The 17,847-nt window shown below is 43.7% G+C and overlaps 1 protein-coding gene across 5 annotated transcripts in view; it reads left to right on the top strand.

The window, feature by feature from the left end:
* Positions 1–17,847, top strand: part of LOC147419289 (uncharacterized) — a 116,084-nt gene that overhangs the window by 81,108 nt on the left and 17,129 nt on the right. For 3 of the 5 annotated variants that reach the window (XM_086505322.1, XM_086505321.1, XM_086505320.1), the window contains exons 4-9: positions 14,152–14,248; positions 15,647–15,717; positions 15,848–15,899; positions 16,079–16,127; positions 16,200–16,346; positions 16,873–16,992. In XM_086505322.1, the coding sequence (XP_086361448.1) occupies positions 14,152–14,248; positions 15,647–15,717; positions 15,848–15,899; positions 16,079–16,127; positions 16,200–16,346; positions 16,873–16,992 (536 nt within the window). Of the gene's footprint in view, positions 1–14,151; positions 14,249–15,646; positions 15,718–15,847; positions 15,900–16,078; positions 16,128–16,199; positions 16,347–16,837; positions 16,993–17,847 lie in introns of all 5 variants that reach the window. The other 2 variants (XR_015187088.1, XM_086505323.1) reach the window with 2 other exon arrangements.

Raw genomic sequence — 17,847 nt, 5'->3', positions numbered from 1 at the left:
GTAGTGCAACTCTGTCTCTGGCTCTCTCTGGCATAATCGGCATATCCTGCTGTCTGCTGGTATCCCTCTGAATCTACCGGTCTCAATCTCGAGCTGATGTGAGGATGTGCGTATCTGACCAATGGCACAACGCAAACCATGAGACATATGTGTGTCCATGTAGCTGGGTCGAATCACAAACCCATCTCCTGTGAGGTGGAGAAGATGCTCTCTATAGAAAGCCATCTTCGTGCTCAACTCCTGAGGCGGTTCTATCCATGTCCTCCTGGTGTCGAGCTGGATCAGGTCCTGACGAATGAGTCTAGTGATCTCCACTCGTGTAAGAGACAGCGAGGGTGCCTGAAGAGAATACTGGAAAGGGGGCAACCTGTCCATGGTGAAGCCATGCGTCTGAAACCATGAAGTCATCTGTGCATACCAGCATGAAGTGTCCCCCTCTAGAGCTAACTGTCTGGAAGACTCAAGGGCCAATCTAGCATATCTGTCTCTAGTAGTATCCCATAGGCTGTGCACAAAGGACACTGATCTGGTAAGCGCCTCAATCTCCATGGGGGGGGCAGCTAGCTCTGCTCGAATGATCGCGTGAGGTACGGAGGCCTTGGCTCTAATCAATCGGGAGATCATAGATACCAAGGGCCTCTCCATACGTCTCCAACCATCCTGGCCTACAGAAGGTCCCCATACCTGTACCCCATACATCATAGCTGAGGCTACTAAAGTATCAAAGAGCCATAACTTTGTCCGAGGTTCCTGGAACTGAACCTGCGAACACATCCTCTCCAAGCCTCCCAAGGCCGCATAAGCTCTGGTCAGTCTAGTCTTTGCTGCTCTCCCCAAAGAAAACCTCGGCCCAGTGAAGACTATCCCAAGGTAAGTGTATGCATCTGTATACTCCACAATCTCTTGACCATACGTGAAGGTCGGTGCCGATCTCCTGATCCACTGCGGTGTGGTGTTAAACACCATGACCTTGGTTTTACCAAGGTTTACAGACAATCCACTATCCTCTGCAAAACTGTGTAATGCATCCAACTGTCGCTGCATACCCTCTGGTGAGTCAGAGATCAAGACAATATCATCAGCATATAATAGAGAGAGAGATAGAGAGTGAGAAGATCGACACAGTACTGGGGACCAGAAGATGGGCTGGTCCCCCCCCGTAATAGTATCTTTATTACTGAGGAGAAGTCTATACAAGCACTTGAACCGAACGTATTACCACGTTCGTTCTAGAATAAGACTTGATGGTTCCTGGAAGCCTCAGCTTCCGATTCCTAGGGCAAAACCCTATTCCAAGGAACTTCCGTTCCTTATTCCAATTCCTCGAGAATCAAGGTTCTCGCCTCTGGATCTCACCTTCCAGACTCAGGGAATGACATCCCTGCAACTCTCTTTTCCAACTCTGTTTCCAGAGTCCTCTTCCTGTAGAACAACTCTGCTTTCTCGGACACGAAGTCCTTACTTGGGAATCCCAACTTCCGGATCACAACTTGAGAGACTACCTCTCTCCGATCCGTGGATCTACTTCCCAAACTCGGGTACGAAACCCCTGGGCTGATCTGGCTCTAGTTCCTCAGAGCGCTTTTCTCCTGCAGAGGCTCATGCCTTCCTCTGCTCCTACTCCCTCATGAAGAGGAAGTACACCTGCAATCAAATACTCAAAGATCAGAACATGAAAATCGTTACCTTCAAAGTCTCGACGCTCGAAACGCAACTCGATTCTCGAAAAGCAATTCCTCGGAAGAGATCTCCCCATAGAAAATCCTCTCTGCCAATCCTACACACAAAAGAGGTGTGTTCTCGGGTTCCTTCTCATAAATCAACCCCGTCTACGACGTTTATGGGCTGAAAACAGAGAAAAACAGCAACTTGTCGCGATGGAAACACGCTTCGTAGGCACTTCTTCGTGAGGGAACTCGCGCACTGGGTCTTGGCGACATCTGGTACACTTGGGGCAGCCATGGGCATCACCGGCAATGTCTTCTTTACGGCTGAAATCTGCAGCAGTATCTCCTCCTTGCAAAGATTGGTCCTCCCCTCTGAGTGAGGGCATGTGATGCTTTTATAGGCACGAATAGCTGCTCGCGTAGAGATCGCGGCCGTTTTTTTTTTTCTAATAATTTTTTTTTGTTTTTTTTTTCCGTTCTGCCAGAAAAAGAGAGAGAGAAAACGCTGGCTGATTTGTTGCCTTATTTATCAGATGGCTGCCCACTTATTAAATGGGCGGCCGGCGTATTTTAAAAAAATAGTCTGAACCTGCCCAAAAACTCAATACCTTATAAGTTAAAAACAATGCTTTCACAGCACTTCCCAGGCGTCCCTGGATGCAATCACACGCACAATTGCAATGCAAACATAAACTTCCTCGTGGGAAAGCATCTGCTTTCCCGAAAAGCAATCCCGCTTTCTCAGAAAGCATCTGTTTTTCCTCAAAGTTTCCTCTGAACCCATCTTCATTCAAGTGCTTGCTTTTCCTTGTGCACAATTCTAACACAGTTCGGAATTTCCTCCCGACTATGGATATTCCCTTTTCGATGCACCCGTCACCCACCTTGTGACGCATCAGGAATACCCATCACCTAGTCCTTTCCTACCGAACTTACGGTACAATCTCCTTCACGATGCTCTATGTCACCCATCCTATGACGCATCAGAGATGTCCGTTCCCGGATGGTCGGATACTTCTTTCCGATGCTCCCTGTCACCCATCCGATGCGATGCATCAGAAGTACCCGTTCTTGGTGGCCTTACAGATGTTCCCGTTCTCAGTGCTCCTGTCATTACTTTGAATGACGCACTATGAATACTCTGTACTCGGATGTCTCTAGTGAGAAAAGCCCTCTCACTTAAAATTCCAATAATTCATTTAGAATTATTTTTCTGTAAGATAAAGCCAATTTAGCAACATCCCTCTCACTTATAAACAGTTGTCCTCAACTGTAGAGGTCCAACTGAACTGCCGGGGAGAAACCGGAAAGATTCCAAATCTTGCTCAATGGTGAGTTGAGCTAGTTCTTTCTCAAAAGAGAACTTTAAAATTAATTTAAACAGAAATTCAAAAATTCAATAATTCAATACTTACCTTACCGGTTCATGTCCTTCCTCTAGTACCTCGAGGATATCCTTCACCAATTATCAAACTTACGAGCCATGTAAGAACTCGTCATTCGCGTCTTTCCAACAGATCGGAAGTTTCCTAATCCGAGAATTTGTTAACTCAATTCCACCTTCTCAATCCCGAGAAGAATAATCCTCCTAGAAATCAATCTAGGTATCTGTCCTTGCGCATAATCTTGCGCTGTTAGTCGAGAGGGTATTAAACCTCTTGTGTCCTCCCACACTGGGAATGCCCAAATCATGAGTATTAATCTCGATATCTTCCTTCACAAACAAAGTCTGCGATCACCTTAAAGAAGGTTCTTATTCCGAACCGTCGCTCAACGTAGGCGGACGGTTCCAATCCGAAGATTCCTTGTGCACGGCGGCACTTCCTTCCAATCTTATTCTCCTGTGAGTTATTACCACTAGCAGTGTTTTCCCGACGCCCATTAGCGTCTCTTTCTTGCAAAATCATAAAAAATGATTCACCTTGCAAGCATCAATGACAACTTGCAAAATCTCAAGCAGATAGGATTCTAGCCATAGCATTTTCTGAACGTACGTTCAAACCCGGTTCACAATAGAGCGAACCCTCTTTGATTCTCAGGGATGTTCTCCCATATGTGGTTAAGGTAATTCTTACCATTTTAAAACGGTTGGCGACTTATATTCTTACGAACATAATAGTTCGAATTTATTCCAGCAGCGTGTAAATGCTACTTGACCTGGTCATGGAGAAACATATACCGCAACCAAAAGTTGCTACTGTAATGGTAAAAGCACATAGCGTACTCAATGATCAACGACTATCAGAAAACCTCTTCTCCGTAGAGAAACTCAAATTCCTTCTACCAAACACATCTCAAATAGAGATTGTCGTGTCGGAATATCCTTGCGCGCAAAAAGGCACTCAAGAGAGTATAACAAACTCTCGTCCAGCTCCTTGGTATAGGTCTGCATCTTCGTGTGTTATCCATGTACTCAAAAGTGTACATAATTCTTAAGCTGTGTTAGAGTTTCGGTGTACCTGGGAAATTACCTTCCCTTCGTAAGATCCTTAGAGCGAAGACGCTCAACTTGACGATCCCTTGGCTCGACCTTAGAGCAAAACCCGCTCATCAAATAATCTAGGATTTCAATCTTTGGATTCCTGGAGCATAGGCCATAGTCGTCGCTCGTTCCTTCCCTCGTAAAGAGAGTGTTCATTCACTTGTGCGAAAAGCACTACCATATCTTCCCTTACCGGGTAGGGGGTGTGGGCTTAAAGACTATTCAAGCTTAATGAAAGCTTTTCTTTGCTGGAAAGCTCAGAATGGTTCCTTCATAATTTCCTACCCGCAGTAGCAGGTAATCTGTTCGAGAATTACCGGATACCAGATCAATAGTTGACCTTCCGGCTAGTTAAGCAAACCAATTCATCTCAGAAAACAATGTTTCAGTTTGATCCTGCTCTCATAAACACTTGAGAGTGGTAGTCCCGGTTAGACATAACCATATCTTGTGCAAAAGAGCAAACAAGCACAATGCACTTTATGATTTCCTCAAAGATGTAACTTTGATTAAAAACCTGCCCTCTCACTTAGAGTTCGAGGGTCTTCTATTCAAGAACTCAGGAGTTAGATTTAATTCCCGTACTCCAAACTTTCTATGTTCAATGTTTCCCGTCCCACCACGGGGATTGGATTCTATGTACACTAAGGTGTACACTTTCAGCTTTGTATTGCTGACTCCACCATCTGCTGCAAAGTATCTTGCATATGGGTTTACAAATTCGGGCAAAAGTCCTTAGTTAAATTTGTTCATATTGCCGTCCTCAGAGAGGATCAAGAATGGAGCTACTTGGGCAAGAGTGAACCACTACTTGCTTTGACTCACTTGTGTTCCTATTGGGCAAACCGATCCCAATCTTCTTGGATGCCTTCTTCAAAGCATAGAGGAAAAAAATTTGTCAAAAAAATTCAGCCTTGAATTGAATCCAAGTCTTGTTGTAAGTTCCTTGCAGAGCTTTGGTATACCACCAAGTACTTGCAATCCCCTTGAGGTGTTTAATCACATGCCTCATCTTCGACGCTTTTTCAGAAATTGCCGTTTGCAAAGGCAACTTCAAACTGTCAAATGAAAGCGTTAGCTTTTGGGACATCTTCCCATCCGTCAAAAGTATCAAACTTGACCGCAGTGTTCTGAGGTCTAAAGACCTTCTTCATATCCTTCCCGGAATGACGGGATTTCATGGCTATAGTTCTGGATTGACGTTCATGGATATTTTCTGGATTCTGAAGAATCTCAAGCATTCCGCTCCTTGGATTCTTGAGGTTCTTGAGCATCATGCTCTTGTCGCCTTCTCAGAGAATCCCAAGCCTTGTGTCGACGTCTTGCAGAGAGAATTTTTTTTTTCCAACTCTGCGAGCTTTTCCTTGCAGGACTTAGGGTTCCGCCTACTTACTTCTCTCTTGGCTTGTCATGGCTTCTTCTTGTATCTTCCCAGAGTCGTCCTCCTCCTTTACAGAGAAAGAGAGGAGACCATGCTCTGATACCACTGTCACAAACGAGAGCGCATAACAATATAAAATACATTTGGATAAATAGGATTTATCACTTATTACTGAAGCCAGAGGATATAGAGAGAAATAAATAGAGAGAGAGATAGAGAGTGAGAAGATCGACACAGTACTGGGGACCAGAAGATAGGCTGGTCCCCCCCCCCCCCCCCCCCCCCCCCCGCGTAATAGTATCTTTATTACTGAGGAGAAGTCTATACAAGCACTTGAACCGAACGTATTACCACGTTCGTTCTAGAATAAGACTTGATGGTTCCTGGAAGCCTCAGCTTCCGATTCCTAGGGCAAAACCCTATTCCAAGGAACTTCCGTTCCTTATTCCAATTCCTCGAGAATCAAGGTTCTTGCCTCTGGATCTCACCTTCCAGACTCAGGGAATGACATCCCTGCAACTCTCTTTTCCAACTCTGTTTCCAGAGTCCTCTTCCCGTAGAACAACTCTGCTTTCCTGGACACGAAGTCCTTACTTGGGAATCCCAACTTCTGGATCACAACTTGAGAGACTACCTCTCTCCGATCCGTGGATCTACTTCCCAAACTCGGGTACAAAACCCCTGGGCTGATCTGGCTCTAGTTCCTCAGAGCGCTTTTCTCCTGCAGAGGCTCATGCCTTCCTCTGCTCCTACTCCCTCACGAAGAGGAAGTACACCTGCAATCAAATACTCAAAGATCAGAACATGAAAATCGTTACCTTCAAAGTCTTGACGCTCGAAACGCAACTCGATTCTCGAAAAGCAATTCCTCGGAAGAGATCTCTCCATAGAAAATCCTCTCTTCCAATCCTACACACAAAAGAGGTGTGTTCTCGGGTTCCTTCTGGTAAATCAACTCCGTCTACGGCGTTTATGGGTTGAAAACACAGAAAAACAGCAACTTGTTGTGATGGAAACACGCTTTGTAGGCACTTCTTCGTGAGGGAACTCGTGCATTGGGTCTTGGTGACATCTGGTACTCTTGGGGCAGCCATGGGCATCATCGGCAACGTCTTCTTTACGGCTGAAATCTGCAGCAGTATCTCCTCCTTGCAAAGATTGGTCCTCCCCTCTGAGTGAGGGCATGTGATGCTTTTATAGGCACGAATAGCTGCTTGCGTAGAGATCGCGGCCGTTTTTTTTTTCTAATAATTTTTTTTTTTGTTTTTTTTTTCCGTTCTGCCAAAAAAAGAGAGAGAAAACGCTGGCTGATTTGTTGCCTTATTTATCAGATGGCTGCCCACTTATTAAATGGGCGGCTGGCGTATTTAAAAAAAATAGTCTGAACCTGCCCAAAAACTCAATAAAACCTTATAAGTTAAAAACAATGCTTTCACAGCACTTCCCAGGCGTCCTTGGATGCAATCACACGCACAATTGCAATGCAAACATAAACTTCCTCGTGGGAAAGCATCTGCTTTCCCGAAAAGCAATCCCGCTTTCTCAGAAAGCATCTGTTTTTCCTCAAAGTTTCCTCTGAACCCGTCTTCATTCAAGTGCTTGCTTTTCCTTGTGCACAATTCTAACACAGTTCGGAATTTCCTCCCGACTATGGATATTCCCTTTTCGATGCACCCGTCACCCACCTTGTGACGCATCAGGAATACCCATCACCTAGTCCTTTCCTACCGAACTTACAGTACAATCTCCTTCACGATGCTCTATGTCACCCATCCTATGACGCATCAGAGATGTCCGTTCCCGGATGGTCGGATACTTCTTTCCGATGGTCCCTGTCACCCGTCCGATGTGACGCATCAGAAGTACTCGTTCTTGGTGGCCTTACAGATATTCCCGTTCTCAGTGCTCCCGTCATTACTTTGAATGACGCACTATGAATACTCTGTACTTGGATGTCTCTAGTGAGAAAAGCCCTCTCACTTAAAATTCCAATAATTCATTTAGAATTATTTTTCTGTAAGATAAAGCCAATTTAGCAACAAACGCAAAATGGAGCGCCCTAGATTGTCGTTGTCATCCACCTCATCACCCACTTCTCTCTCTCTCTCTCTCTCTCTCTCTCTCTCTCTGTGCGCTAGAGCACACCCCATCTATCTGTAAAAAGCCTGTGATAGGCATGGATAATAATTTGATAGTCGTTCATCTTTTCTCTCTTAGTTTGTAGTTCTCCATATTACACTAATTAACTAATCCTCACTTAAGGGGTATTTCACAGGACAATAACTTTCTCTCCACGTTCCAATCTCCTTGCGAATAATTTCTCTCTCTATGTTGCAACTGGGTTGGCCTCTTCTCGAGGCTAGTCTGCTTCTCTCTCTCTACGCCGTGATTTTCTCTCTTGTTGGCGGACTCCGTGCCAAGCGCTCGCCACAGGGATTCTCTCTATAGAGCAGGTTGGTCCTTTTCTTTTTTACAGTTCAAGAAAGTATTCTCTCTCTTCTTTAAGTCTCTCTCTCCATCAGCAAGGGAGAAATGAAGTTTAATTGAACAAAAAATCAGCAATTTTCTGAATTTTGTGTAAAAACAGTTGTAATAATCTGGAAAATGAGCAAAATTACGCACCAAACCATTGTTTCTTAGCACAATTCTATAAAGTCAGAGAGATTACATCATAAACCTCTATATTTTTTGACTAAAATCTGCAAAATTGCAGAAAATAATTCAAGTTCTGTTTTTTTCTGAGAAAATCAGCAAAAACCAGCATTGCACTATGCAAATTTCTGATTTCCTCTGAAAAAAAACAGTGAAAATTATATGGAAAACATCACCTGCAAAGCTACATAAGAGAAGAAAAAGATGAAGATATTAAATTTTACATCAAAACAGCTTGCCCCAATCAGCCATTGCTCCGTAAGTGTGTACAAGGTCCAACTAGTAGCCAAGCTAGCTTTGATACCCTGAAACGAACTAGCGGGAGTATCTCCCGGCTACACGGACCGCCCATGGACACGCGTTGGACGAATTACCGGACCATAGCCACCATCCGGTAGCTCTCCGTGCTAGACACACCCTGCTCATTTGCTTTTTTTGGATCAGTGATGACGAGTGCATGTCACATTTTTGATGCATGCCTCATTTTAAGGATACACATTGTCTCACACTTTGATATTTCCTACAATAGTTTTGCAAGATCTTTGGAAGACGAACTAAATATTTTCAGAATCTTATGCCAAGCAATAGTCATGGTTGAAATTTAAGGAGCCTCTAGGGCAAGCGTCCGAGGACGTAGGCATGCACTTGTAAGACCGAGCGTCCCATACCATCCGGCCTCACCTCCTCGAGGTGACCTCGTGCACTCCTAGCCTCACAGGCTAACTAGTGGCACTCTGCCAGTGGGGGTCGAGACTCAATAGTTCCAAATGAGGCCTTGGCCTCTTTTTATGAAAGCGACTGCCACACTGGCCGGGTTCATACTACGTCCGCCCGGACACTGGACACCCATCCGACGGCGCCATGGACTAGATCCCCTCTCCTGTTATTAGCAGGACATAACACCAATGAACTGTCCTCTATCCAGGAGCAAACTCTTGTGGTGGCTAGTGTGTCTCCTACGTGTGCTTATGCTTATTCGGTTGCGGTTTCGCAATCCTCTGTCTTACAATCCAATGTTGTGCCTTCTACTATTGTTACTAGTGTTGCTAGTTTGTTAGTACCCGCAGAGAGGATCATGGATGCTGCTATTGTTTCTCATGGTGCAGAGAGGCATGTGACAACAACGTCTCCTCATCTGGCTTCCCCATCTGTTTTGTGGGGTCATCTTTCTCTACATTTACACAGCCACTCTTGTCAGTTTATGCGTCTTCTTTCGGTGGTTTTTCAGGCTACCAGCTACCTGCGCCCACTGTCTCACATTGCCCCCCTTCCACCAACTCATGGGTCAGCAATGCCTTAACGGATATACGCTCATCCAGGCTTTGGCCCCTATCTTACTCCATATGCGTGGCGGCATGGCCTCCATCCCCATACCCGCCTCTCTTCGTGCCGCCGGCATCCTCGGAGCATCAATAGTTCCGCAGTTTTCTGCTGTTTCCCATTGTACATATCACCACCTTTACTTTGCAAAGTTGTGGGAGCTAGCTATACCACCACTCTCTGAGACGGTGAGTGGTCTTGTGACGGGCAACATGTAGCTGGCTACAATGTCACAGGACATGGACGACAGTTACAGTTGGGCTTAGGTTCAGGCAATTGTACTAGTAATCGAAGATACGTGGTAGACAGAGAAAGTGGTGGTCGAGAGGATATCGTTGTTGGTTTACTGCCACCACAGTTCGGAGATAGGCGTAGCTGTGTTGATTAAGATATTATATTAGCCATTGGTTGTCCTCTATGTTTTGTATATGTGTAACAAATTGCTGATGTGTCAAAGCCTAAAGAATGGAGCCGACTTACAGATGCCGGCCGAGGGGCCTAAACCCTAAGAAGAACAAGTAACAAAAGAAGTGTCACAAAGTGATGATGTGGTTGCTCGAGAGCAGAAACCCTAACCCTAATGTCTGCCAAAAACCCTAACTGTTGAAACCCTAACCCTAAAACCTGCAAACCTTAATTTTTGAAATCCTAACCCTAAAACTTGCAAACCCTAATTCCAAAAACCCTAACTGTTGAAACCCTAATTCTGAAAACCCGAACCCTAAAATCTGCAAACCCTAATTTTGGAAACCCTAACCCTGAAACTGCAGAAACCGAACCCTAACCCTAAGGGCAGCAGGGAGATTTCCGAAAATTGCGCTGGCTGATTATGTGGCAGGTTGTACGGATTTCCGTGATTTACGCTGTAAGCTTTTTGGTTTTGCTTTTGACCAAAAGCTTTTAAGTTTGAAGGCTTTTCATTGTAATTGCTTTTTAGTCCAAAGGCCTTTAAATATGAGGCTAGGGCTCATTCTTTGGCATGCTTCCTGAAGGCACGCCAAGGTTTGGGGCCAATACTCTTTGGGGTGGAATTCCGCCACTCCATGTCACGTGTCGTCTCTCTCTCTCTCTCTCTCTCTCTCTCTCTCTCTCTCTCTCTCTCTCTCTCTCTCTCTCTCTCTCAATTCAGTTGTTATTGAAGTGCTAAAAGTCTGTTTCAGTCTGTTCTTTTCTATTGGCACGTGGTGCCCGTCTTGTGGCAGTGGTATCAGAGCATCAGGTGTGTGCTTTTTTGAAAGCATACCGGTCCTACAAAAGAGCAGACAGAGCTTTTGGAATTTTATTCACGGTATCTTCGCCCGCCAGCCCGGACTTATTAGCCACTCCCACCCTTACTTCATCGCGCATCGGGCGCGCTCCCGTATTCACCGCTTGTCTTACAGGGCATAAGCCAATTAAGATCACTTGCAAGAGAAGGATCCAGATTTGTTTCAAGTCACTATTTTTCTCAGAAGCAGTGCCATGCAGATGTCGATGTCTACAGCTACCAAGCACCATACTCCCAAGTACTTCGCCAAGCTTTCAAGAAAAATTTTTCCCGAAGTTATATGGTTTTTGACATCTTCCTTCGGAGTGCAACTTCTGGTGGAGTGGGGTATCCTGAAATGCTTGCCATGGAACCCTAGCAGATTATAGCTTGAAATTTCTAGACATCTCTCAGCAGGTGTCTCTTGTTGATAACCTCGGAGGTTCAGTGCGATTGCTATCTTGGGACTACCATCGCCGCCAAAGAAACACTGTCTGTCCAAGAGCTGATGGACCATGTTGTGCTCAGCTACGACCTCATGGAAGGAACCTAACCCTAATTTTTGGTGCAGGTTTCAAGATGGAAAGTCAATCGACTTTTCGAGCTCGACTGATGTCGAGATTGCTTTTTAAGTCTGTTTGATCTTGTTTGGTGTTCCTGTTTGGAATTTGTTTGAAATGGATAGTATCTGTTTTGAACCTGTTTTGGTGCCGATTTGAATTGTTGGACTCTGGTTTGATACTGGTTTCAATGATTGGTGATTTTACTCCCGGGTGGAGAAGTGAGAAATACTGTTTTGGTATTGTTTGAACCTCAGAACGACGCAGGCCGATGCCTGGGGAGCGTTTCGTTGTATGTTTGAAAACCTCGGAACGACGCATGCCGATGCCTGGGGAGAGTTTCGTTGTATGCTAGAAAACCTCCGAACGACGCAGGCCAATGCTTGGGGAGCGTTTGGTTGTATGCTTAAACCTCCAAGTGACGCAAACTGCGGTCTGGGGAGCGTTTGGTTGTACAGTCCTTTGAGCTCATGGCCCGGACCTTTTTAGGTTATTTGTGCGGGGAGTGACGAGGTCGTCGTTGAGTAGCTTCATACCGTAGACTGTTTGTCTTGGCGTAGTGCTCAGCGGCGCTATTTGTTGTGTCTTGTAACATGCATATGTAAGCATTTGTGTTGCATTGTGATGTGCCAATTACTGAATATTCCTTATTGGACGAGATTGCTTGGGTATGTAATTTTAGTGCATCAAGACACCCGTGGAAGATCAGTACGGTCTGGGTGTGATGGCTAATTTTACTACGCCGGAATATCAAGAGTTCCGATCTGGACGAAAGGAGAAGCTAACTCCTTGATCAAAACAGTCGAAAGGAGAAGCTAACTCCTTGATCAAAAGAGCAGAAAGGAGAAGCTAACTCCTTGATCAAAACAGCCGGAAGGAGAAGCTAACTCCTTAATAAAAAGAGTAAATTGATTGTCCCTCGAAATGTCCCTCGGAATGACCCTCGGAAATTTTTGAGCTAACTTGAGTTGTTTTGCAGATATGCTGTAATCGCGGACGATTACTCTCTTTCAAGAAGGGGAGATGTAACAAACTGCTATACGTGTCAAAGCCTAAAGAATGGAGTCGACTTACAGATGCCGGCCGAGGGGACTAAACCATAAGAAGAACAAGTAATAGAAGAAGTGTCACAAAGTGATGACGTGGTTGCCCGTGAGCAGAAACCCTAACCCTAATTTTTGCCCAAAACCCTAACTGCTGAAACCCTAATTCTGGAAACCCTAACCCTAAAATCTGCAAACCCTAATTCTGGAAACCCTAACTCTTCCGAAAATTGCGCTAACCGATGACGTGGCAGGCTTTACAGATTTCCATGATTTACGTTGGCAAATTTTTGGTTTTGCTTTTGGACCAGAAGCTTTTAAGTTTGAAGGCTTTTCACTGTAATTGCTTTTTAGGCCAAAGGCCTAGGGCTCATTCTCTGGCATGGTTCCTGGAGAAGGTGCAGAGTCTGGAGTACCGGCTTGTACTGTGTTGATGCAATATAAAGAAATACCAAAAGGTGCGCCAAGGTTTGGGGCGAATACTCTCTTGGGTGGAATTCCGCGACTCCGTGTCGCGAGTCGTCTCTCTCTCTCTCTCAATTCAGTTGTTATTGAAGTGCTAAAAGTCTGTTTCAGTCTGTTCTTTTCTATTGGCACGTGGTGCCCGTCTTGTGACAATATGCCCTGCTGGTTAGTATTGGGATGTGTGTTCAGTCTAGCACTTTTTCACCTGCACTCTCCGACAGAGTTGGAGCCTTGACACCCCCATTGTACATGTGAGTCTTGGGCTTGGAGCTGAGTGAGTAGAGAGCACGACTTAGATTTCTCACTGCAAAAAGACCAAGGAACTTGAAAGGCAACAGTGTGAATGAAAACGGCTTCCATATGGAAATGTATGGTTAACAATACTCGAGGCACAAAGATGACTAGATTGTCACCCTCAAAGAATTAGTTACCTCAAAACTGGTGCTTCTTGCAGTATTTCTTTATGTATTTGACACTCACATTGGGTCAGAATGTAAATGTTTGAAGTGATGTGTACACTGTAAAGTACGATAAATGTCCACAATTAAGGCTTGTAGATGATTTTATGGGCCTTGAAAAGTAACTTGCTCAAAATTCTAATGTGGGGTTAATCTGTAACAAGAAGGGACACCCTCAAAAGCGTCTTGAGGAAATTCTTCCCCTGCTGTAGTTGTAGCGTTGGCAGATAAAGCAAGTTTTTGCTTTTTTCTTGACATCTTCTCTCCACATTGCTTCTCTTAGCTTGTGATCACAGATGTTACATGTCACAATGCTTGTATTGCCCATTCTTGATCTTTTGCTGTCGACACCCTAAACTCGGTGTATGGGTAGGGCTGCCTAGGCTCTGGAGTACAAGTGTGGTAATCACAAGATGAAACTGCAAATCCCTATTTACAGAACTCATTTGATGAAGTTCTCATGCGAGAGAGTTTTTTTGATACAGATTGGAGATCCTGCCTCACTATCCTTGTGATTGATTGTTGCTCTTAGAAAGGTCTGGGGCTTGTAGCAGTGCAGAGGTGACCCTCTATTATAAATTCTGAGCTAGTGCTTTTGCAGTGTAACCACCGTCTATATAATTGCAGCTCAAATTATTGTCTGTTCTTCTGAGCCTTTAGGCAGCCAATAGCTCAGTTACTTTTTCCTTTCTTTCAGTACCTTAACTATAGGCAATGTTTTGGTGAGGTTTAAGAAAAAGAGAATTGGTTCTGTAAGCTTCAGATTTTCTAGATGTAAGGAGGTCATCTCTTTGTATGAAAATTGCATTAAGTCGTATGCTTATTTTTCAAGCCTGAAATTTAACTTTTCTTATTTTTGAAGTATTGAGAGTTTCAGAAGGATGTAAACGTTGGATTAGGTTGTGTTGTTGGCGGGGCCTCAGTAGAAGATAGAAGTCTTTCTGCTCAGGAGACTGCAAAGCGTGATGTGTCAGGTAAACATCACGGATCAATCTATGTCTGTACATGCCTTTTTCTATGGTTGTTCCTGGTATGTATCTGTGGATTCTGCTCTCTTGGACGGACTTCATTTTCCATGGTGTTGTAACATGCTAACAATCTAATGGACTATATTTATTCTAGCATAAGAGGCTCCCGTTGTGAAGAAACATACAGCTAACCTGCTTGGTCATCTAGATTTACTGTAGCACACGTACAGGCGTGGCACACACAGAGGACTTAGAGGAACCCTTTTGGATGTGCAACTGTGCTTGCATGCGGGCGACCTGTTGTCCAATGTGCGATCTCCCCTGCTTGGACTCAGCATGATGCTATTAGGACATGCCAAAAATTTAGCAGATCCTGGCATTTTATTTCTGAAGCATACAAAAAGATCCCGCTAACAGTTCAAATGACATACTAGATCTTAGTTAGCTGTGGTGCATAATGGTGTTGCCCACAATTTTGTAGTTATCTGGAAGGGTCCTTATTGTCTCAGGCTACTTGGGAACCTGAATCTTTCGTTTTTATGCATTGCCTGTCTTTGACAATGATCCCTTGGGAAAGAGAGCGTGTTGGGAAGTGGTCGGGAACCTAGCCAAGAGAAGATCAGGCCCAGAATGAAGTGTATTTGCCATCTGGGCAAGGGACAATGTGTCCGTGTTTGGAGCCAACAACAGGCAAGGCTCATTGCCTGGGGTTTACTCTGAGCGGATTTCAGGTGGGAGCCCGTGCTTACCAGATTTAGCAATCCAAGGATAGCAAAGCTTGTGAGGGGAGTCCTTGGATATGCCTTTGAGACGGCAGATGTCCATGATTCTTACTTAGTTCATCACTGATGACGTTAGTTGGGATGTGTCAAAATATTTGGCCTATAATATGCATGATGGAGCTAATGGTTATATTCACCGTGGATGACCACTGTGAGTCAGCAACTAGCACTTTCTTTAAAAGTGAATCTGGCCCCATTCTAGGTTTACATGAAAATAAAATGAATCTTCCAAGTTCTAGAGGGATGCATCACGAGACTGAAGTATTGCAAGTAAACTTTTACAAAGATGATTCCTGAAAAATTGGAAACAATTGGAATCGTGAAGCATTATCTGTGGCAAGTATTGCAGTGTTGCCATTGAAAGGCTTGTCATTATTGTAAGGTAATTCTTGTTTCTACATACAAGCCTCTTTTGTACCTTGTAAGCCTAATTTTCTTAAAGAAAACTGAGCAGTGGTGGTGAAAAGCTTCTGAACCAAAAACCCATTTCTATTCATCCTGTTAGCTTATATCTATTCTGAAAATTGTTGTGACTACATTTCTGGTCTTTACTCTCCTCAAGCTTCGCTTTTGCATCTCTTTATGATTGTAATATTTTGCTTGTGTTGTGTTTCAAGCACAGGTTTCTCAATATGTGGTTTTGGGTTGGGTGAGAGTGCCGAAGATCGTGGATTGTTACTTGAGACTATCATGGTACTTATCTGATAACTAAGATTATATGATCATAAAATCAAGGTGCCTTGGTTCAGTTCAGGATGCTCCTTTTTAACCCTTCACATGGCTTGCTATTGTTGGTTTCTATTTCATTACATTACTGTCACAGGCAAACATACCGGATGAGAAACCCCGGCATATAAGTGGACTCGATATGCCAGGTTAGTGGATTTTAGAAGTGAATGACATCATAACCCCCCCCCCCCCCCCCCCCCCCCCCCCCCCCAAAAAAAAAAAAAAAAAAAAAATCCCCAAAAGGAAAAAAAAAACTAAAAACAAAAAAGCAAGGTGTACTGAATTGGGGCTTCAGGATAAAAACATGGTTGTTTATTTACTGCAGAGGAGGTCCTGCAAGCAGTATCTGCAGGAATTGACATCTTCGATAGCACGTATCCTTTTCTTTTTGCATTTTAAACTGTACCCAGTAACTGAAAAGTTTCACGTTCCTTAATGCAGACTAGATATCCACATACCCTCACCATGAGTGGCCTTGCCATGGTCTTCCCTCTTGAGATGGAAGACTTCTTTTGTAGAAGTGGTATGGGGAGTGGAAACACTGATATTGGATCTGACTTCACAAAAATCAATTTGCGTTCACTCAGCTACAGGTAGAGGTCATGGTGTCTATTGTTGATTTGTTTTGAATCTTCAAAGAATTGCGATGAACTGTTTCTCTTGTTTGAATGCCTAATGCAAAGTACCCACAAAAGCTAGGGCATTTGTTAAACCTAGGTGAAATCTAGGTTTGATTACTGTTGAAATTGTGAAAGCTAGGTATAAAGTATTGTTAGACATGACAAACTTAGCTCATTTGTAGGGTACTAGCACTGAGTTGTATCGAGTGAATGCGTTACTATGTTTTTCACTATGTTGGATTACTGTTGAAATGCCAAACTCAGCTCATTTGTTTGCGACTAGCACTAACTTGTATTGAGTGATTGCAGTATCATGTTTTTCACTAGGTTTGACTACTGTGAAATGACAAACTCAGCTCATTTATTTGCGACTAGCACTAACTTGTATTCAGTAAATGCGTTGTTACATTTTATGAGAAAGTATGTAAAAGTATCTCACTCTATTTTAAAAATTCTTTGTCCAGGAGAGTACATTCGTTTATGGTTCTTCCTTTTTCAGAAATGATGCATCACCAATACTGGAGAATTGCAAATGTTACACTTGTATGAAGCATTCAAAAGCATATATCAACCATCTTCTAAACACACATGAGATGCTGGCTCAAACTCTTCTAGACATGTACGTAGAAAGACTATTTTGGAAGCTTGAGTCACTTGACTGGTATATGATTCTGTAGGCAAGAATTCGTTGTAAGTGGCTGTTTGATGTCAATAGGAAGCAGATGCAAGGCTGCCAGTCTAGTTGCTATGTTTAGGATTAATAAGCTGTCAGGTTGTATCCTGATTTTATGTAAACGAATGTAGAGAGTGCTTATCTTCGTGCTCTTTACTAACGACGTCATCCAGCTTTGTTGGACATTGACATATAACGTTTGCATTTGCCTCTGTGTGTCCCTTTTAAAAATGCAAGGTGTTATCTTGTGGCTGAGGAATAGGAAAATCTTTATCAACATGACAAGATAGATGAGGATAGTGTTCTTGTATAGTAGCTTTTCTGGGAAGCTTGTGCCCTATTATCTCTGTTTTTTTATCTCTAAACATTTGTTACTGGGGATTTCCTGTTTGTGGGGCCTTGGCTAGAAACATAACTCAGCTCTAAGTTCGAACTCGGTAGATCACACACCTTTGTGTGTCCCTCTTATAAACAAGTCTCAACATAAATGAAGAGCTAGTGTAATGGTATTCTCATCTGTGGTGCATTGTGCACTAGTAGTGTATCGGAATGTAGGGCTCTCAAGACACATTGTGCACCATTCAATATTCAGTTATCGGATCTGAATCTTGCTATTTAGTTTTTAAAATCGTGGCACTCAAGTACTCGCGTATTGGGATAAGCCGGCAGCTTTCACCTTCTGGAATGTGAATGTCTAGTTTTTGAGGTGAGGGTGTTGTAGGGTGCAGCCTCTAAGTGACTGAGATTCTTGTGTGGAAGTCATGTGGACATCTATTACACTATGCTTTTTCATCAAGAAGA

This window comes from Adiantum capillus-veneris, chromosome 29 (genome assembly GCF_014529385.1).
Source record: "Adiantum capillus-veneris isolate H3 chromosome 29, ASM1452938v2, whole genome shotgun sequence".
Taxonomy (NCBI): domain Eukaryota; kingdom Viridiplantae; phylum Streptophyta; class Polypodiopsida; order Polypodiales; family Pteridaceae; genus Adiantum; species Adiantum capillus-veneris.
The sequence above is the reverse complement of the archived record's forward strand: the minus strand, read 5'-3'. Positions and strand labels throughout refer to the sequence as shown.